At 38.1% G+C, this 22839-nt stretch overlaps 1 protein-coding gene across 4 annotated transcripts in view; it reads left to right on the forward strand.

Annotated features, from left to right (window-relative positions):
- LOC148661918 (sodium-coupled neutral amino acid transporter 3-like) overlaps positions 1-21481 on the forward strand; it is a 60408-nt gene extending 38927 nt beyond the window's left edge. For 3 of the 4 annotated variants that reach the window (XM_088636415.1, XM_088636416.1, XM_088636417.1), the window contains exons 8-16: positions 5417-5499; positions 8815-8873; positions 9254-9427; positions 11198-11277; positions 12178-12278; positions 12996-13120; positions 13592-13736; positions 16747-16850; positions 17152-21481. In XM_088636415.1, the coding sequence (XP_088492541.1) occupies positions 5417-5499; positions 8815-8873; positions 9254-9427; positions 11198-11277; positions 12178-12278; positions 12996-13120; positions 13592-13736; positions 16747-16850; positions 17152-17256 (976 nt within the window). In that variant the 3' untranslated portion in view covers positions 17257-21481. The remainder of the gene's footprint in view (positions 1-5416; positions 5500-8814; positions 8874-9253; positions 9428-11197; positions 11278-12177; positions 12279-12995; positions 13121-13591; positions 13737-16746; positions 16851-17151) is intronic. The other variant, XR_015939643.1, reaches the window with a different exon arrangement.
- The last annotated feature ends 1358 nt before the right edge of the window (positions 21482-22839 follow it).

The raw sequence follows: 22839 nt of genomic DNA on the forward strand, positions 1-22839 counted from the left end.
TTTTAATATGACCCCAGATTACATGACCCTTCACTTTTTTTTACAGAACATAATATAATTTCTTCCACAGCATTATTTATTTTCTAAAATAATAATATTAGTTTTCATTTCTTTGACCCTGTGGGTTTGTCAGGAAACTGAAATTAAATCTAGAAATAAAAACTCTGCAGACTCCAGTGTCCTGTCAGTCTCTTCTTGTTTTTAACTACTAATCCTTACAATGTGTTTGTTTTTATTTCAGTCTCTGTTTTTATTAGCAATTATAATGTCGTGTAGTTTACAATGTCTGTCAGCCTGCCTGACTGGTATGAGATACAAAGTTTTTTTTTTGCTGTTCCAGAAAATAAAAACACAGATAGTTATTAAAAATGACAGCAAAAAATACACTTACAGAAAGGGGTTAGCAGCTTTTCTGTCTAGAGTTAGGCTTGACCATGGTGGAGGATATGGCATATTTCAGAAGCAAAATGAATTTTCTGGGCAATTGCCAGGTGGCAGACAACACATTTGCTTGGTTTTTTTTTTCAGGTCATGCGTTTTTTGCTCGAAGGAAAATGAAAATGCATAGAGGCACCCCCTTCCCCCTCCCCCAGAAATCCCAAAAGTTGTGATGTGAGGAAGGTCCCCCCCAGAAAAGGAAAGGGTTGTCAGACAGTCTGAAGTCGCAACACTGGAGCGACGTCCTAGAAAAGGAAAGTATCTTGAAGACTGGAATCTCTTTGTTAGGAGGTCCATGTTTGAATAGAGAGAGGTTAAACAACCATTTTAAAGCAGCCAGACTGAGTGCTGCCTCCTTGGCTTGTGCTGTAGCCCTCACAGAAAACTGGCTGCAAGTCTCTCTATAAATCTTTTCAGTGAGTGTAAGAATTAGATGGTGTAGATCTACTCCAGACTGGAGAGCTGGCCTGACGTGACCTGAGTCCAGAGCCTGTCTGCAGGCATTTTCTGCAAAACTGGATCCCTCTTTAAGATCAGACCACAATTGGGTTAAAAGGTCAACAGCAACAATGTCTTGAGTCGACTTTCAGTGGACTTTGTCTAAGGTGGGCTTAGAAGTGTCCCAAACTAGTGCAACAATGTCTGTTTAAACTTCCTGTGCTTCATCTGAGCCTACTTTAACTGTTGTCAGAGCACATAACACCATTAGTTTATGTTTAAAGTAATCTTTTATGACATTTACTTTTCCTATTAACTATGCTTTAGTAATAGTCGGGCTGATTAGGCTAAACATATGGTTCTCTTTGTCAAAATTTATCAATGGAATTTGTCAGTGGAAGATGTATAAAGACCAGCACCATTTTAAAAACTATAGTCAAAAGTCAAAGACATTTACTAATGAAGAAGACAGACATAATAAGCATTTTTTATAATGAAAATATTATTTTGATATTCTGGATTCCCTTTATCCATTTTGGAGCTTTGAACAAGGACGTGATTTTGTTTTTTAATCGTATTAAGATTGAGCTTTTTTTGCATTCTGTTATGTTTACTCAGTGTGTCTACTCAGTCTGTTCTGCACACTGTGCTTAGCTGGAAGAGAAAGAGCTCTGGGAGATGTAGGATTTCTGAGGTCAGTGTTACCTCCCTTTTCCTAAGACACAGCAGTTAATGTGTTTGCTCATACTGAAGGAAAAACTATACTGTAAATACTAATGTGCCAGATTGTTTGGTGACTCTGAGAACATATGTAAGACAAGTGTTTTATGAGTCACACATTTAAAGGCCTATTTTAAGAACAAAATGTGAGGGTGTGGAAATCATTTAATTTCTATAGCGCTTTTCATCACAAAGTGCTTTACATAGGAGGAAACCCATTTCATCTTCAATATGCAACAGCCATTACATAGCAGACAACCCAATGCACTTCAAACTAGGTAGATAAATGAGGCATTGCTTCACCAATTCATGGTGGTCAGACTATTCAAACCCTGACGTTTAACCAGGATGCCAAGGTTAACACCCTTATTTGTGTAATCAGTGGAATCGTAATGACAAAGTAGTCAGGGTTAACATATAAACTGAAGGATGGCACCTCCTACAGCAGTGTCCCCAGTGAACGTACTGGGAAATTGGCTTGGAAATTGTGGTTCAGTGGGAATTGTGCAACCTATTTGTCGACAAGCACCATTTACAGCATTGACCTGGTTTTCCTTAGAGGTCAAACCAGGGCTGACCAAACCATGCTTTTCAGTTAATTTCTATCAATTTCCATCTCTCCATCCATTTTCTAACTGCTTTGTCCAAACAGAGTGTCACAGGGAGAGCTGGGGCCTATCCTGGCAAGTGATGGAAGCAAGGCAGGATACACCCTGGATGCAGGCCAGAACGACACTAACAAGGACATATTCAAGCTAGGGCTAATTTTCCCAGAAGCCAGTGATCTATGAGTTACTATGTCTTTGGATTGTGGGAGTAAACTGGAGCACCTGGAGGAAATTCACATGAACACAAGGAGAACATAGAAACTCCACACAGACAGCAATTCAGAATCTTTAAAAAATAACAAAAGAAACAATTGTGAATGATCTCATTTCATTTGTTATTTTGGAGGACTAACTGTAGCCTTGAGAAGCCTTTGTACTCTGGTTTAATGAGAAAAAACAACACCAAACCTACAGTATCTGTCTGAATGGTCCAGTGATACCCTGGTATTTAGGTAGTGAGAGACCAATGGACATCTAAGTCTACACCAGGCTGGTTCTATGTTTCCTCCATTTCTCAGTTCCTGGAACTCCAATTGATATCAATGATCAATCAATAAGATATCAATATTTATCGTGCTAAATGGACTGGTTAAAGATCTCAGTCAAGAGCCACTATTTTCTGCCTTATTAAATTTTGTATCTTGATAGCATCTGGGTCTTTCAGAACATTTTACATTTAGTCTGTGACAGACTTCTGCTCCATATTACAAAGAGCTAGATTAGGCAGCTTTTTTCTTCCTGTTTCTTTTAACAGTAGGAGAATAATACTAAGCAGCAAAATCTTTTCTGCTGCCATGATTTATAGTTTGGGGAATAACGCTGTTGTTCTCTGTTGTGCTCCCATGTCCATTTCTCTCAACTGGAAATACCTTTGAAAGAATGTCGACATTTAAACAAAGAGGTTTCATTAATTCCTCCAAAGGATTGGTAAACTGTCAAAAGGCAAATTTATAGGTCTGACTCGGAAAGTGTAAGTCTGCCAAACACACCATGTTGTGACCAGCGGTCAAGAAAGGCAGACAGGGTGCTTTATTATTTGGTAGTGTGTCTGTTTGTCTTTGAATTTCTAAGAAATGGGACTTATAAGAGTTTGGTGCATGCTATTACCAAATGAGTATTAACTAGGAATAGCAACACCCAATAATTAAGTGTATTAAAAATATTTTTTGTGTGTTTTAGTTGTAAATTGACACATCCCATGTGCCAGGGCTAATCTCTTGGCCATAGGTAAATGAACCTGGGACCCTTGTGTGGAGTGAGGAGTGACCAAGGGGTTTGCTGCTAAGGTGGAGATGGGGTGGAGATGGGATGCAAAAGATGAATGCAAGGGTGAAAAGGAATGATTACAAATTAGACCAGCTGAGGCTGTTTGATTTCTTGTGAACTGTCATTAAAAACTTCATTTGGTGGCACATTGTATAGGCCACTTATGATCTAGGTGTTTTAAAGATTACTTGAAGATTATTTCATTATTGATTACTTAAAGACTGAAAAGTGCTCTAGGAAGCATATCAAATTTGTCTTTTAAAAGAAGGCTGATGTTAGCACTGTGCACTTCTTAATCTATGATCTGGCAGCAGGTTTGCAGAAGACAGTAGAACAGATGCCATGGCAAGTTCATTATTTTTTTTTTCCCACTGATGCTTAAATTGAGTTTAATGAAAGCGCATTGAACAGATGAGAGTTTTTTGTTCCATGAGTAATTAGAGATTATGATTCACAGTCACTTTGCGGTACTAATTTGCAGTCTGCTAAGTCTTGTAAAATAAAGTGTTTTCAGATTTTACTTGTTCTAACAAAGCAGCACATCTTAGTACACACATCAGTATGTATAGATCGCTTTTGCAATTGTCTGGTGGATATTTTGATAGAGTAGCTGAGACTAACAATGGAGCCTCACTATTCTTAGCTGAAGTCTACCCTAAGCTTGAGTAGGTGGGCAGATTGGTGGTTTCCAATCACTACTTTTTGTGTCTAGGTTGCTAGAATCACAGATCACAGATTGAAACCATCAGCTCTTTAACACATTTTCCTCCACCTGCTGATATGTGGAGCTACAGCTGTTGTGTCTTTAATAGACAGTCTTTTCCATTGTTCTAAACCAGACAGTAGCTGAAAAAAAAAGATAAAGGTTTAAATGAAGGAATTCATTGATTTAATCTTTTCATTTTCTGATTTACCTTAGAGCAGATTCTTGGCGGGATTAAAACATTGATAAACAGCAGATTTAGGTTTTCCAGAAGATTGTAATAGTGAAATGTGCAGCCTGTAGTTTGTGGTCCTCATAGAAATATTATTATTTGCTGTAAATAAAATCTACATCCAATATTTTCGAGAAATATTTAATGATATCTGCCAATCAATGTTTTTATTTTTTACATTTTATGTCTTCTTAACAATTTTGCATTGTGAGCAGTTTAGCTGGAGATCCTAACGTGGTTATTGTCAGGTGTAACTTGCCCCATGTTGATTTCTTCTTAAAATTTCTCTGTGTAGTTTACCCTGGGTCATCCTCCACCTCACTGGTGCGATGGTGACTTTTTTATTTTTCCTTTCTCTGAGCAATGGTAGAAAGTAGTCTTACACTAAACTTTGTTTACATGACATTCAGAGCAGTGTACCTGTCACAGGAGCAATTCCTGAAAATGTGTATTTGTATTGTTCTTTTTTTAAGGCACACAACTTTTCATAAATTACAGATGGGATTATAATGGGCAATATCTTCTAATGTAATGAACACTACTATTCTATAAAGTGTCGTTATTAAATTGTACACCAACAAAAATACAGAATGCATAATGTACATTATATTAAAATAATGTGACAGACATGTCAATTGTTGCTGCGTATAAATTGAGGATAAGTTGTGAAAAGGTAAATGGAAAATTTCAAATTTTCCACATCCTCCCCAAATCTTCCCTCACAATAAAAAGTCAAACTAAAGGAAAGGGAGACAGACATAAAAAGTGGCGTAACAAAATACGAATTGTACAAAAATTGATGTGTTTTTAAAAGATTAGGGAACAAGAATTCCGTACAGGAAGGTTTGCTTAGCCACGATAAAGGGAATAATTACATGGTTTTGAACACAGAGAAAAGAATGAAAATTGCAGTTCAAGTCTATTGTGGAAAAAGAGCTGGAGACTTTCCTTGTGCTGAAGTCGGGATTGGCTTTATGCTTGCTTGCTGACAACAGTCTTTTGTTCTTCTAGGGAGTGGTACGTGAATGGCAACTACCTGGTCATCCTGGTGTCTGTCTGTGTCATCCTGCCTCTGGCTCTCATGAAGCAGCTAGGTGAGTTTCTGGTTTGAACTACCATGATTCAGGAAGCCTTGCTTGTACAGTATGTTGGATTACATGTTCAGGTTTAAAAAGGATGTCTCCATATTTCACCTTTAATCTAACCTCACAGCTGCTTTGGAGTCAGTGTGAACTGTGGCATATGACTAAATAAATACATTCCATGCTGAAAAGAGAAGAAAACACACAAATTCCATTGTAGGTCCCTGCAGTGTTTATAGCCATATACAGAATGTAAGGCTCCACAGCCGAAGTGTTGTGTCTCTTTTCTTCTCTTTTCAGCTTGGAATAAACCTTTACTTGTTCCTTTGAAGCCTACGCATGCTGATGTAGCTACCTACTTCAAATAAATACAGTACATGCTGCTTTTATCATAACGAAAATATATTTTACGGGACATTTTGTTATGTTTTGTAGTGTTCACACACAGCAAGCAATTAGGTGATTTTCCAGAGGACAGACCTAAAAGACATGACAATTTCTGACATTCAGTATTACAGTTGCAGTTACAGTGTAGGGGAGGCCAAAATGATGGCACAGTGCTCATCTGTGTGGAGCTTGTATGTTCTCCCCGTGTTTGCATGGATTTCCTCTGGGTGTTTCAGTTTCCTTCCACAGTCCAAACACATACTGGTAGGTTAATTGGCTAATGGGAATATGGGCCCTAGTGTGAGTGTGTTTGTGTCTATGTATCTGTCCTGTGATGGACTGGCGTGTCTTCCAGGGTGTGTCCGACCCTGCGACCCTGTATTGGATTAAACAGTAGGAAAAAGGATGTATATGTAGAGGAGCAAAGAGGAGTAACGAGGCTGCTAGGAATCTGCAGTGTTGTGCTGTGGTACTTGTGTTTGTAGTTGAGGTAGCCAGTATCGTTGCCTTTCAGATGTACATTCCAGACTTACACACACCGCTAAAGGCAATAATGTAAGACATGCAAGTAAAAATCATCCCTTCCTGAATTTTGATATCTAACAATTTTGCGGTCTTCTTAAATGAGTAGTTTAATTGCCTTAACCGCAATCATTCTTGTCATTCCTGCTTTCTGAACTTGTATTGAAGCATACCATTCTTGAAGATTTGCCCACAGATCTCTGTGGTGTCCTGCATCTTAGGTTCTAGTCAAAGAAATTGGAAATAAATCAGTGGGCTTTAATGGACATGTAGCATTGCTTAAAGTAACACACGGTGCTGTGCTTAGAAAACTAGGTTTTTGCTCTAGTGTCATTCTTTGGTATTGTTCCTTTCAAGAAGAACCATGGTTTCTGTGTAGAGTGTAATCTCTACTGAAGGATTACTGGCACACAGACAGAGTAGGAGTTCTCTTGTGCCTCATTTTAAACATGTTTTGCAGTCAGGAATATTGCCATCCTCCTATGTTTGTCTCAACATAACACAGGCCTCTAATTAATTGAACATACTCCACTTACCCTCCAGTTTGCTCTGAAGGCAAATTCTGTATTGATATATTTTTTTGTCTCATACTATACTGAACATTTTCATTAATGAAGCACAATACATGCATAAAAAAACAAATGCCTTATATAAAGTGGGATTCTTTGAGTTAATGGCTACACCCCATGAAAAGTACAGTATGTACTGTATTGCACACTTCCTGCCAAGTGAAGTCTCTCTCAAATATACATCATCACCCTCTGATGCAATTGTACATCTCATTCTGCTTCTGAAGTATAGTAATGCTGCTTTCTTCAAATACCTGTCTTTCTGTGGACAGTATTGTTCAGGATTCCCAATATACCGAAAGTGTCGAACTAACTCTGAAACGAAAAAAACATTCAGATAAAACCTGTAAACGTGAAGCTAAATTAGACCACTTTACCAAGAAATGTTTTGTAGGAGTCTTCTGGGAATCTTGAGCTCCAGTGCATGCTTGAAACATAAAAAAAAATCTGTCTTCTTGAGTGTAATGGAGAAAGGGCTAATCATTCTCAGAGAAGCCATCCAAGTTCAGACTATTAACGGTGCATACCATGTGCTCCATTAATTAATCTTGTGTTTCAGGAAGTATTCGTGCATTACTTAAACATCTGGACTAGTCTGTGTGGTTAGTGAAGAAGTGGCGCTCCCATTGTGGAAACTGTGACGTAATCTCTGTATCTTGATTGGACACAGAGACACTTTGAGGCTCAGACTCATGTTTCAGTTTTACTGGTTACATGGTAAATCCAATGTCTTTCAGTTCAACTGGCACAAAAACAGTGTAGTGACTGGAAAGGCTGTGATCCTAATTTTGCCTTTATTATCTAGGACTTTCATAGATTCACTGCCTTTCCACACTTGGAAGGATCCTTGGCAATCCTATTTAAAAATATAATAATAATAATAATAATAATAATAATAATAATAATAATAATAATAATAATAAAAAACTATTTTATATAGCGCCTTTAAAGGTGGCTTCTCAAAGCGCTTTACAGGATGACAATAACAATAAATAAGAAGAATACACAAGATAAGACACAATTACAATTACAACAATACAACAATGACAATAGATGAGACCGTGGAAGGTGGTACTAAGAAGAGCAGAGGGGTAAAGAATAGAACCAGTTAAGTAAAGGCTTTTCTGAAGAAGAAGGTTTTGAGTCTGGATTTGAAGGAGTTTAGAGAAGGTGACTCTCTGATATCTTTGGGCAGAGTTCCAGAGCTTGGGGGCATAACAGGAGAAGGCCCTGTCACCCATACAATGTAGACAGGCTTGGGGGACAGTAAGGAGAGCAGAATTTGAAGAGCGGAGGTTGAGAGGTGGAGAGTAGTGCGATAATAGTTCAGACAGATAATAGTTCAGATAATAGTTCAGACATAAATATATGTGATCTATATATACACATATATTTAATATGTATATACTGTACCACAGTAGTAAGATACATTCTGGTCACACTTTCAATCTGCTTTATAACTGTCTATAAACAATCTATTTATACAGTATGTTGTTATTGCTGTTATAAACTGTTATAAAAATGATTATATATCCCTAAGGTTCTGGCTCAAAGTGTGGTCAAGATTATGCTTTTGATACTAAAATTCAGTTAATCTATCAGTCTATAAATACTTTAGAAATATATACCTTAGGACCCCAAAAAGTATTGGCCCTAAAGTAATGCAAAAATTGTGTTTAATTTTGTTATTTTGTTTAAAGTACACAACAAGTAAGCATTGTTTCTTTATGTTATGTTGCCAAAAATAGAGCAGTTTGACCTGGTCATAACAATGTTCTGATAGTCCAAGCAGAGGAAGCAAAAAAATATTTTTCTTTATATCAAACTGGTGCTGTTTTTTCAACTACAGGCTACCTGGGCTATACCAGTGGGTTCTCACTAAGCTGTATGGTGTTTTTTCTCATTGTGGTAAGTGCTACCTGTCATAGCTTCATGCTGTAAAAACACATTTTAAAGCTACTTATCTATAAAGCAGTCCACTTTGGTCTTAGAATTCACAGACATATTGAAATTTAAAGCAATAACATGTTCTTTTACAGTACGTATCACACTTGGACACATGATGGATTTTTTAAAAAGCTTGAAAAGGCAGCAAACATTTTGATTCTGTGCCTTTGTTTTAGATCTGTGTTTGCTCCTATTCTTAAATATAATTGCTGAAAGAGCTGTGGTGAGGTTTTTTGACGGAATGATCAGTTATCAGTTCTTTTATCATGTCTGCAATGGTGCTGCTGGTAACATGTAAGTGATGGAAAACAATGTTTTTTAACATTATTGATTGCCTGCAGGTCATCTATAAGAAGTTCCAGATACCGTGCCCCTTTTATGACTATAAACATAACGCCACAGAGGTTTTTAACACAAGCACAAGTCTGGATCACTCCAGTGGCTACCTGAATGGCCACAGTCAAGAGACAGTAGAGCATGACTGCAGCCCTCGCATGTTCACCCTCAACTCCCAGGTACAGTGAAGCAGCCAGCACCTCTCTCTACCTTACGGATGGTAATTGTGCCCTTCAGATTGAACCTCTGTATTTTCAAAAGCAGCTAAGAGTTGTGCTCATTCTTACAGCTGACTATTTTACAGAGGACATCTGTGCAATTACAGACACACGCACAACAGCTGTACCATACTAGGGATTTGAACTTGCAACCCTCCAATTAGGGGAGCAAGAACCCTCACTTCTAGTAAAAGCCGTTTACTAGCAAGCTGCAGTTCTGTGTCTGAGTAGATTAGCCAATGAACACAAAGCCCCATCTATATTTTGTAAAGAAGATCATCAGCATTTCTGCTATCTATTATTTGGGTCCAGTGAGCAATTTTGAAGGTGGGGCTTAATTGTCTGGCATTGGTTCTCCTATTGTTTCAAATTCATTACTAGTTTGTTGGCAAATATGAGAGGAAAAGCAAGTAAGAGGAAAATCCGCAGACATCTAATTTGGGTAATTGATTGCTCAGTATGTCAACCCCTCCACCTCCCGCAGTCATCTCTGACTAATGGTTCCAGACAAGTTTAACTGAGCTGGTATTACCATCATTCTAGTTATCTTAGAATTATGTTTTTAAGACCTCATTATGTGAGCACAGTGAGTATCTATGAAGCAGATTTTTCAGAAAAGGTTTGAAACCTAATTATGCATTTATTTCTTGCCTTTTTGTTATCATATAATTGGACCATTGATCTCTGTGGAAGTCTATGTCTAACTCACTGAAGACTGACATTTTTTTTTCCAAACACTGTGAAAATGACACCAAGCCCTGATGTTTTTTTATCTGCATTATGCTGATATGTTGATGCTTTATGGTTTCTTTTGGTTACCTTTTACATTTTGATTTCCTGAAAGTAGTATTTGACAGTTCTCTTTTATGAGAGTATGAGAGTATGATTTCCTCAAAAGTCACTATTTCCAAAATATGGAAACAAAACAAGTGAATTTGATAGGAACACACATGCATAATTTCTAAAATGTGAATCCTGCAATTATCTGAATTCAGTTAACACTTGAGAATGATTACTCATACTAACTGTAATACACACAAAGCAGCAAGAAATAATAAATGCTGTAAATGTCAAGCCTGTGGCTGTACTGTATTGTAATTTTGAAGTGGAGCATTAAAGACATGAAAGAGAAAATAGTGTGCGACAGTGACACAATAGCAAAGGACAACATGAGATTTTTTACTTTAAATTTTTTAGCACTGAAGTCTAGGTGCTACACTAAGGTGCGGACACTTACCACTAGATTCTTCAGTAGCTTCTATCCACAAGCAGTGAGACTGGCGAACACATTTAGCCATCCCCCTCGGACCACACCTACACCATCACCATCTACCTCTTTATGATTTCTTATCTATTGCACATCTCCAGTCATTGTTTACATGTCTGCATTGTTTACATTCAAACTGTCTACATGTTTACTTGCACATTGTCTATTGTTTGTTTGTACATTGTCTTGATGCACTGTTTGCACTTTGTTTTGTTTTTTACACTTGTTTTACAATCGAGAGACTTTCTGTAAGTAAGAATTCCATTGTACCAGTACCGGTTACATATGGCAATAAAGTTCAAGTTCAAGTTCAAGTTCAAGGTGTGCATTCCATTCATTGCATGCCATTAATGTAATGAACATCCTGGTTTTATGAATGTACATTTTTTTAAAACCTGAAAAGGTTTTAAAGGTTGTGCATTGTAATGTCTTTTACCTTATGTAATGCTATGTCTTTGTTCCAGACGGCCTATACCATACCAATCCTGGCGTTTGCCTTTGTGTGCCACCCAGAGGTTCTGCCTATCTACACTGAACTTCGCAAGTATGTGTGGTTGAAACAGTAGACTTATGTAGTGTCTGTCTAGTGCAGCACTTTTTTAATCGTGGTTCTGCAGGACCCCATACTTTCTATTTTTTTGTTCTAACAAAGCTTTTCAATAATTACAATTATTGAACCCTTAATTTACCCAACCATGTACTTTTTAACCCTGTTCCTGTACTCAAGTTTCATTGTCATTATTCTCATTTATGTGTATCTGTGTCCAAGAAATGTTGCAAACAGATCTCTCTTTCAACTTGGTTTAAAATGTCAGTGATGTATGTACCCACTGTTTAAATTCCATCCTGGAACGGTAGACCTAACTGAGGGAAAATCAGAAACCCAGTTTCTCATACAGGGTTGACGCTAATTGCTTCCAGTATCCAAAATCTGTAAGATTAAGAGTAGTTTAATTAAAGTCTCACTGATTTACAGTATAGTGTCAAGTCCTCTCCACCTGCAAAGCTTTACTCTTTTGTGTCTGTAGTGTTTTGATCATGCGTTACATTCTTTAGCTTCTCAATTGCAGGGCTCCTTCAGATTGGTAATGCAGTGCCAGGCCATTATCAAAGCTAAAACACACAAAGCAGTTCACTGCAATTACTCAACCAACTCTCCATCCCGGAATTGGTTGTATAGAGTGGTTGCCAAGCAACTCTTAGCTCCCTTGGCCTAATATTTGACTAGATAAATTATTTGTGTTATAATTTTTAAAAAATAACCCTTTAAATCCAGAAGCAGTGTCTTTCCAAAGAAGCAACAATACCAGATTAAAATGTTGATATTTCAGGCATTTGTGTTGCTTCCTCCTGGGTCACATTCCTTTTCTCCAAGTGTGCGAGTCTGGACGCGCTGTGTTTTTTTCTCTCTCATTGTTTCCATGCCCATCTTTTCTAATTTCAGCCCCAGCAAGAGGAAAATGCAGCGCGTCTCTAACATCTCCATTGCTGTCATGTACACCATGTACTTCCTAGCAGCTCTGTTCGGATACCTGACTTTCTATGGTGAGGTTTCTCCTGCATTAGTCAGGCAGTGTGCCAGAGGCCCCAGCCCAGTGCCTTCAGGGATAGCTCTCTTTGCTTCGGCACGCAGAAGTCACACTTACTTTTTCGTTATTCCTGAGGGAGGGTCCCTTCTTCTTTTGCCCAACATGGTCGAATTCAAATTGCACCGCTGTTTAGAAATGAGGGACTGTGTTTTTGTGAGGGTAGGCATTGGCCAAATATTTTGTCTTTTACGGAGTGGACAGCGACAGATTCACCTCACTGTAGTTTAAAGAGTTAAAATAAAAAGAGTTCAGAAAAGTGTCAAGGGACTTTTACTTTGTGAACTTCACTGTTCTCTTACTTTTTATTATTTCCCTCTTGCCTGTGGCCTGAAAGAAAAGGAAATATAATGTGACAGCACCACCTGGTGGTCACTTCCTAATACTACTCTGGTTGTTGTATGTATGAGCCTTGTAATTCAGGCTCATGATTAAAAATACCATATATTTTCTGTAACAATGAATTCACCTGTCTTACAGAGAGAGTTGAGTTTTTATGTATAGTATTCCTCTCATTGTGCTCGAAATTGCGGTACTAGTTCTAGAGGCACTTTTTCACTGTTCATTGTGAACAAGTCAGCTGGGTTGACTTTGTCAGTGCCTTTGACAAATACCTGAATACTCGTAACAGGAATAGTCTTTTCTGTTCAAGACACACTGTCTCGTCTCTCTGCAGGTAATGTGGAAGCTGAGCTGCTGCACACCTACAGCCGCATTGACCCCTATGACACGCTGATTCTGTGTGTGAGGCTGGCTGTGCTCACTGCCGTCACTCTAACTGTGCCTATCGTCCTGTTCCCGGTGAGTGGGACACCTGGGCCTTCAGCCAACAAGGGCTTTAACCTAGCTCAGGTCCCATCGTCAAGACTTCTTTCCCACACTTACAGGTGTGGTGTTAATCTGGAAATCAAAGGACAAAAACTACATGCAGTGTACTTCAGTCACCAAAAAGTAAACTAGGACATCATTGCTGTGCCATGTTAATGGAGATTTATGAAAAGAGGTTTTGGGAAATAAAACAATGTATTTGATCATCAAAACTTTCAGCACTGAATTTAAAAATGTGCATGCTATTCTTTAGGAATTGCTATAGGAGCTGCTTGGCCAGAGTACTGTGTAGAGTTAATAAAAACATCTTTGGATATTATGTGCCATTTATTGGTACATGATTTTTGGGATGGTAGTGTAGGTGCCTCAATGCCTCAGCTGTGCTTGCTGGCCTGCTGTCACTCCTCCCTCTCCAGGCCCAGTGATTTACTCTGTACCCTGCAGGTGCGGCGAGCTATTCAGCAGATGCTGTTTCCCAACAAGACCTTTAACTGGCTGCGCCACGTCATCATTGCCGTGTGCCTGCTCACGCTGATCAACATGCTTGTCATATTTGCACCCAACATCCTGGGCATCTTTGGGATCATTGGTGAGTCTGATTGGTCCCCTTCTGGCTCTTGAACTGGCACAGGGCTCCAGCAGAACTAACCCTGTAAAATGTCATGCTTATGGGAACTTAAATAATTAATTGCTGGATAAATAGTTGCTGGACCCTGTTTTGTAAGGATGGATCCTTGATTTTGTTTGTCCTGCTTTAATTCATTTTAAACTGAATGAAAGTGGTGTGGCATGGTAGCGTAGTAGTTAGCATAGCTGCCACAGAGTGCTGGGGCCCTGGATTAAATTCTGGACCTAGGCTGCTATCTGTGTGGAGTTTATATGCTCTGTCTGTGTTTGCATGGGTTTTCATCAGGTGGTCAGGCTGTTCACTGTCTAAAGATATATTGGTAGGTCAATTGGCTTCTGGGAAAATTGGCCCTGGTGTAAGTGTGTGAGTGTCTGTGTCTGTGTGTCCCCTGTGCTGGACTGGTGTCCCGTTCAGGATGTACCCTGCCTTGCTTCCGTTGCTTGCCGGGGATAGGCTCCGGCACCTCCCCAACCCTGAACTGGAAGATGTGGTTAGAAAATGAATGGACAGATGAATATACCTAAATGTACAGTATTGGAAATATTCCTGGAACACAAAAAAAACAGATATAACACAAAACGTTAATCTCATTTCATGTGGGAAAATGAAATGCACCATAATAAAGTCATGTGTTGCTATAATACACAGCAATTTAGAAAAGTGCCACACCCACATAAGGAATATACAAGTATATGTGGTGATACCACAGTACCGTGAGGAATGTGTGCTGATTTCTACGGCTCCAGGGAAGGACATACAGTATGACAAGCACGTAGAAATCGTACATCTTCATGTGACAAATCGTAGCCTGGCTCCATGTTTCAGCAGTATATGCAAGACCCTTTTGAGGGTACTCAGAACTGGAACTGTTGATAATAGCAGTCGGGGTACAAAGCCCAAGCTCTCCTGATATTATGTTAAATACCTCAGAGTATGTACTGTACTGTTCGTGACAGATGGCTATCCACCAGACTTGGAGTGAAGTGTAACTTGCATTCCATGTCATTATCATCCCAGTCCAAGCCTGAGCCATGAGTTGCAAATTCCTGCTTTTGAAGGCCTTGTCAGAATCTCAAGTCCTACAGACAAACATAATTCAAAATTTCCATTCAATTCGTGCAGATCTTGCTAATGACCTGATTTGGTGCCTGAAAACCAGTACTGAGGAGAAGAAATTAAGCAAAAAGGCAGAAATGGGCTACCAATGTAAAATACATCCATTAGGACTCATTAGCAGTAGTATATGCCTTACCGTTCTGTATTTAAGATGAACACCTGTACTTGAATCTAGTTCATTGCTGGATTGTGGTTTATCACCCAACACCCTGAGGTATTTAATATCACTACTAATATTATATATAAAGATATCTAAATGTTCTATAACAAAACTTTTTTTAACTATTGATTTTTAAAGAAAGGTTCGGAAGGAGTTCAAGACCTAATCTTGCCCACTGCCGGCTACCTTACTGCCTCTCTTAGAAACTTACTTACTGAGTCTTACCGGCTTTCGTTTTCATATCACTCTCTCCGCCCCATCTTTGCCCTTCCAGCAGCAACTTCCCTCATTCCTTCATTAAAGGGGGGGTGAAGGGGCTCTGACAGTTCAGTCCTTACAGGCAGGTTGTTGTTCACCTCAGCCAGGTGAATTACCTTAAGAAGCTTCCCTTTCAAATCAAGCCTCTTGTCCTAATTAGTGTCTAACTGGACACTAATTAGGACACTAGTGTCTAATTAGACACTAGTGTCTAACTGGACACTAATTAGGACAAGAGGCTTGATTTGAAAGGGAAGCTTCTTAAGGTAATTCACCTGGCTGAGGTGAACAACAACCTGCCTGTAAGGACTGAACTGTCAGAGCCCCTTCACCCCCCCTTTAATGAAGGAATGAGCAATACATCCAGCTACAGTCTAGTCGTTCAGTTACTGTAGCTGGATGTATTGCTCTTATTTTGTCATTTATATTACTGATCACATCGTATTATAATGGCCGAGATGACTTCTGTGGCTTGCAGGTATTGAATCATGACAAAGTTAAAATCTCAGTAAATGTTTTGCGGAGTCCACCAGCTTGATAACCCCACCTGCCTTGCACCTCACGTGGCATGAACTCATCTGCCTGCCCTCTGAAACTGGCAATGACATGTAGGTGTGAGGTGAGGTCAGGAAACTCTCCCAGACTAGATAAACACTCTGTCCTGTTTACTGAGACTTCAAACCTGAAGCAGCGTGCTTGCGTTTGTTTTAACCACACACTAAAATGCCCCTAACCTTTTCCAGCATCTGTTCTAAAGACTACTGCAATTACATAAATGCTTATTTGCCTTTCTGGAAATCAGTGTCATGCCACTAAATGGTCACGTGTAGGAGTATAGCCCTTTTGTGAAACAAAATAAATGTTTCTTGGTAAAAATAACTCAGACTGCTGCTTTCAAAACACAACTCTGTTCTGTCTGCCATTTTAATATCACTCACATGTGAAGAACTGGTTTTGATCTCTTCAAACTAGTGATATTGTTAAAGTGGAGGTCTCTTACTGAACCTAGGAGGATACAGACTTATCATTCCAGCACAGAGCTCTGCAGAACCTGTGAGAGGCCCTCTATTCTAGCCCGTCAGCCTTGCTGTTTCTCTAAATTTCTCAGTTTAGTTCATAGTTGCCTGGCAACCTGAGTCTCCTTTCGGCCATGCTTAATGATGCTCCGTCCTTCTGTCACAATTTGTTTCAGCTGTGCCCCTCTGATTCCCCCCACATACTAATGGCTTGCTGCTTATATTCTGCTTGTGTGCTCTGTGATGGATTATCTGTTGGTTTTATCCTAATACCCAGTGTTATTTGTCTTTTGTTTTAGGTGTAGTTTTGCTGTCTTTGAATTTGTGTTTGGGCAGTGCAATGTTGAATTTTGGAGACAACTTTGCCTTCTCTGTGTCCCCATTACCACTTACTCTCTCTCTCTTTCTCCCTCCTTGACAGGCGCAACATCTGCTCCCTGCCTCATATTCATCTTCCCTGCTGTCTTCTACATCCGCATCGTTCCAAAGGACGAGGAGCCTATGCGATCCACTCCCAAGATCCTGGTAGGCTGCCCATCCTTACCGAAATGAATTCTGCCATTGTAGCAATTACACTCAAACAACATACTGTATAATCTAAAATAGTGCTTCATGCATTAATGGTATGTGTTTTAACTTATTTGTAACATTTCTACTTAGATATCACACTTTTTTAAGTGTTTCTAAAAATTAGAGTACACATAGATGATATGCAATTTAAAACGACTCCCAGTTTATCTATTTACAGAGCTCTTTAATATATGTTACAGCACATTGAGACATCCCTCTAGGCACTACTCATTGATTATTTCTTCTCATTTTTCAGGCTGCCTGTTTTGCCGGGTTGGGAGTCCTCTTTATGATAATGAGCCTGAGTTTCATCATTATCGACTGGACAACAGGGAGCAACAGTGCTGGTGGTGGCCATTAGGCCCCACCCCTGTTTGTGGGGGGGTTAAGAATTGTTGCTGTTTTGTCACTGTTTAGAGGATGCACCATCTCTTCGGATAGGAAATATCAACCAGGGCTGGACTTTTTCAAGCTTTCCTCAGCTGTTGAAAGATCCAGCACACAGTGTACAGTTAATTATTGTCCTGTGCCTGGACAGATCGGTTAAAGTCAACACATGAGAACCACCATACCTCAGTGAAGGGCCTTCAGTTGATTAGCCCGATCCATGACTTGAACTTGTTAGAAATCCTTAATTATATTAATTCTTTATTTACTTCATGAAAAACTCCCTTCTTAGTCCATTGCCTTTAAGTTCACAAGAATTAATTGATGTGATTTGGCAGAGAGGATAGCAAATTTACAGTTTAGTTCCTCTGGGAAATTGATATGTGGAATCCTAAAACATTATTTTTTGCTTGCTTTTCTGTTTTTTCATGTTAAAGTGAGAAACAAAAATTAAAAGAGAGATTCGTTGATTTGGGAAGGTAGTGATTACCATTTTAATTCAGAAGCTAGGTAAAGTTGTACAGTACACCAAGGAACAAACAATGGTTATTTCTACACTGTAAAGCAGAAAAAAGAAAGACAACATTTCATCTGGTGAGCCTCTTCAGATAGTAGTTTGAAAATCGCACGTAGCTCTATGAATTCTCAAATGAGAAAAACTTCCAGCACAGAAACTAGAACAGAAATTTAAAAAGACACTGACTGGAACATTGCAGTGGTTTTAGTTTTCTATTTTTAATTGCCAACGATTTAATCATTTCTGATACACATGTGACGACATCTAAACTCCTTGCAAATACTTGCAAATAGGAGCTGAGGTAAACGCAATAAAGCCAACAGTGGTTTTAACATTGGAAGATCTATGGTGCCATTGTAGCAATTCCAAAGGTAACTCTGCCTGAAGATACAGAGTAAAGCTGAGACTGAACAGACATTCAGAAAAGGGATAGTGCATCCTTGCAAACATGACGGAAGTAGACATTCAAGCTGGCTTGCTGAAATTGCAACCTTTCTCCCCGGTAGCCCTTAATTACCCTGAACTAACCTTTTTCCTAACCCCTGAACCTTGTGAACTACAGCTAGTACTGTACAGAGGCAAAGAAAGAGCACAGTTAAGTTTTATAATACCAGAGCATACACTACAAATGTTAGGAGTGTAGAGTGTTATTTAGTATTTTTATATAAAGGCTATAATGATAAGTTATTTTGTAAGTAGGACTGGGGAAATATAATGTGCAATAGAAAAGAAATGGGCAGTCAATTGTACTGGAGCAATATCTGTGGCATTCCAGGTACTCTATTCATCTGCTTCCTAGACTGCCATTCTATTTTCAGAAAACATGAACAAGGTCATAAATGAATGTTTGGCCCATGTTGCTCATTTAGGTGATAATGGCTTATCCTTCTTCCTGGAGTACATTGTCATTTATTCATTTTGTGTGTTTTCAGCACAACAAGAAAACAAAGAGTTTTGAGCTTTGCCATGGGTGTAGCAAGCACATTTTGTGGCAGCTCGGTCTCATTTTTGTGCCATATTTGTGGTTCGGACTGTGGCGCAGTGGTTAACATTTCTGCTTCGGCACTGAGGTGGCGGGTGGATGTTCTTCCTGTGTTCCTTCACGTGCTCTGTTTTCCTCCTGCAGCCCAAAGACATACAGTTAATTAGCTTCTGGGAAAACTGGCCCTGGTGTGAGTGTGTGTGTGTCTGATGATTTGACTTGGCAATGAAACTAAAACATTTGATCAAACAAAGTATATACTCTGAACTGTCTCATCATTGTGGGCCTTTGGTGTAAGCTACTCTAGTGAGTAAGGTCTGTCAAAACAAAAGAAAAACTAATTTTGAATTAGCTATTAATGGTTAAATAAGAGCAATACTATATAAGGAAAAGATGAATTTTGCAAATGGCTTTTAAACTTACATTTTACTTAGGGGAAATATCTCATTTCAACAGGTGTTGAAATTCAAGGTTGTCTCATGTTTGATGTATCCAGTATAGACTATAATGAAGATGACTTAGTGTTGAGATATTTCAGATATTATATATTATATAAGTTTATTATTAAATCCAGGAAAATTACATTAGTGTTACATACAAACAGTGAATCAAACAGTATATATCAGGAAAGAGGTAAAAAATGCTAGAAGCTTCATTTCATAAATACAATCCAGTGAAGTAAAACAAAGCTTCTTTGAAGTGTGCTTTGGATACTTGTATTCAAACTGCTATTTCATATTTTAAATAATTTTTAGTATTGAGTATGAATCGGTTATACATTTAAAATGTGTACTATATTAATTGCAAATCTTTGCAGTGTTGAACAAATACTGCACACATGTAAATCACTTTATACTTTGTATTTAAAGCTATCTGTCAGGTTTGATGGACAATATTTCTCAGATTTTAATGCTTGTAAAAATTGAAATGCTTCTCAAAAAATAAGTTACATTTCTCAGACACTATATGATAGACCATCTCTGTTTTGGCTTAGGAGCTGAGAAGCTAGCTTTCTTCGCCAGGCTAGATATATTTGCTTGAAAACAAAATTAAATCTGAAAAATGTGAAACTTAGTAGTTTTTAGTAGTTTTATTTTTAATCAGCAGAAAAGAAATGGTTAGGAAGGACAGCCTTTGTCTTCTTAGAGCAAAACTGAACTAGTGCCATATTCAGGAAATGAACACAAACTTCTCAGAAACAAGTTTTTTTTTTCATTTTTGGTGCTGCAACACTGAAGACAGAATGTTGAAACATTTCTTACACACCATTTTCTTATTGCTGTATTATTCAAACCAAGTGGTTATATTATTTAAGATTTATATTATTATTATACTGTTATAATATATATTATTGGTGTATAACTCTACATTATAAAGTTACATAAAGAAGGGTATCCTGTCCTCAGTCTCCTTCTGTTTTCCAACCTACTGTTTTATCTAAACTCACCTGCCAGAGCTCTGCTTATATTTAACCCCAGTCCTACTTAAGAAAATTGTTGTGTTATTGTTGTTTTTATTGTATTTTATTGATTTCCACATTTGTGGATGTTTTAGTTTATAATGTACAGTAGTTGATTTTCGTAATTTATAGAGGTGGGTGCGTCTGAGAGTTTCACCGCATTTCAAAGTGCGTTCTTGTGAACTGCAAAAGTTGTGGTTCACCTAAACAAGTATGCCCTTTCACCAGCTTGCAAGTCCCATTTTAGGAAGAACACATTCACAACTGGACATTGGTTTTAATGGTGAAACCCTACAGTATATCCTTTGTTACAGAGCAGTGACCGGCGTACAGTAACTGAATGCTTATACTAGTCTTTTCTGTCAGTCTTTCAGTCTGGTCTCTACAGCACCATCCTTTTTTACTTTAACTGGCACTTATTTCAAATTATGTCATGTCAGTGTTCAAGTATCACGTCGAAATATACCATGATACTTTTTCAAAATCCTAATTTTCAACAAAATATATACAATTTCCTCATCTACATACTAGTTTATTTCATATTCATGTTACAGGAGGATGGTGAATTGATGTTATTCTCCTGTACTGTAACCTAAACCTGTACTGGCTTCCTAACCAGGGGATAAGGAATGTTTATTACTTATGGTTAACAAGTTTAATCCCAGGCTGTTTAATATGCTATCTATTAGAACTATCATTGTCCACAACAGACTGTCAGCTATTTATTAATTGATGCAAGCAATGATTGATGTCATGGTTGAAGAGCTGGTTAAAGCCTAAGTCTGGAAAGGGAATTGATAGAAAGGACTAGCTGACTTGATATCTGAGAATCAATGTGAACAATTTGGCATGTTTTTATGTCATGATATGAGCGGTAGTGTGCAGAAAAAGTCCATGTAAAAATGTAAGATTGTGTTGCCAGACACATACTGTACCATGTTAAAGAACCAGGGCAGACTTTGTTAAAATTGCCAAATGGTGCCTGGGTAACTGGGTACTCTCACAAAAACTCTTGTTTTCTTATTGTATTTTTGGTCTACTACTAAAATAATGAAATGGCAATGAGTGAATAACAATATGTATGAATTTTGGGCTTACATGTCAGCATTTATAAATAATGTATATATTTAATAAAAAAGTAAACCCTTTATATTCTTGATGCATATCTAGTTTGTATAGTGTAAATAGACAGCAGGGACAGTTTTAGTTTGACAATAAAATAAAAGTAGTGATTTTTAAAAGTGTTTAATCTTGTTTTTTCTCGATTTTTTTTTACTTTTCATTATAAATACATTCACGGCACTTTCTATAACTAATGCAAAGAACAAAAACATTCATACCACATCCATCTTGTGCAAGGGTGAATGAATTCTGAATTAAATTTTGTTAAAACAATACGAAGGTACCTTTTTTTCCTTTCAGGTTTTCCTTTAAAAAGTGGGCACAAGATTTTTTCCGCACCTATTATGAACAGACGGTTTACGTTTCTCCTCCTTACCAAACTAATATGAGCAAGGAAAATAACAAATTGCTGCGTCTTTTACTCTCACAACATGCAAACTTCATCGATGTAACCCAGACCTTTTCTGAACTTGTTTTTGAGCTATTAAAGTTGACCAAGGCAGACCTCTCTGTAGACTGTTTCTATCACCAGCACATGAAGAAAATCCAAAGGTCAGGTTTATGGTGCTCAAATTCAGTCTTGATCAGATTTCTCACTGATTTACTAATCAGTGCTTCCAGAGTGGTACTACACTGAGGATTTCACATTGTAAAATGAATTTCGTCTTCACAAGCAGATAGCTATAAGGGTTAAGAGGAAATGGGGTTAAGAGTTCAGCTTTGAAAGCAACAGCTTGGGTTCAGTGGAAATGGCAGATAGTAGGTGAAAGAAAAGGCATATATAAACCTGTGTGAGTTATCACTTCCAAGATCCCATAATTCTGTGTTTGCTTTTCAGAGATGCACATGGGCAATGCATGTCACTCATAAGTGCCATCACACAGTCAAGTGGTTCTCCACTCCACACAATCACACACACACACAACACCTGCCCACACCCCACAGTTCCCCTCTTATTTTCCCATTCTGCAGACATGTTTTTCTCCTCTGTCACACCACCACTGAAGTGTTTATGGTAAAGCATTAACCTGAACAAACTCCTTGGAACTGCCCCAGTTATTAAAACAAACATCTAGGTCCTTGTTCACTTGTAACTGTGATATGTAAAGCACACTGAACCATTAAAAGTTACTTTCTCATTTACAGTAGTCTGTGTTGAGGAGAATACTGTCATGTCCATATTCGGTGAAACTACAAAAATCCAAAACTCTGATTTTCATGAATAATATTACTGACAAGTTATTCATCTTACACTCTTCATTTCTTAACATTTTAACTGGCAAACATGGAACAAGAGAAAGCTCTCTTATGCCTAAACTAAACTTAATATCTAAATCTGCAAAATTTGAAACTGGAGAAGTACATTTTTGTTCAAACTAATCCCAAAATGAAAGCACAGATTTCATGCCAGTTTTAGTGACAGTGAGTTTAAGCGTTATTTACTTATTAATATTCTCAAGATTAGGAAACATGTGGC

This window comes from Lepisosteus platostomus, chromosome 6 (genome assembly GCF_059453375.1).
Source record: "Lepisosteus platostomus isolate fLepPlt1 chromosome 6, fLepPlt1.hap1, whole genome shotgun sequence".
Lineage (NCBI taxonomy): Eukaryota > Metazoa > Chordata > Actinopteri > Semionotiformes > Lepisosteidae > Lepisosteus > Lepisosteus platostomus.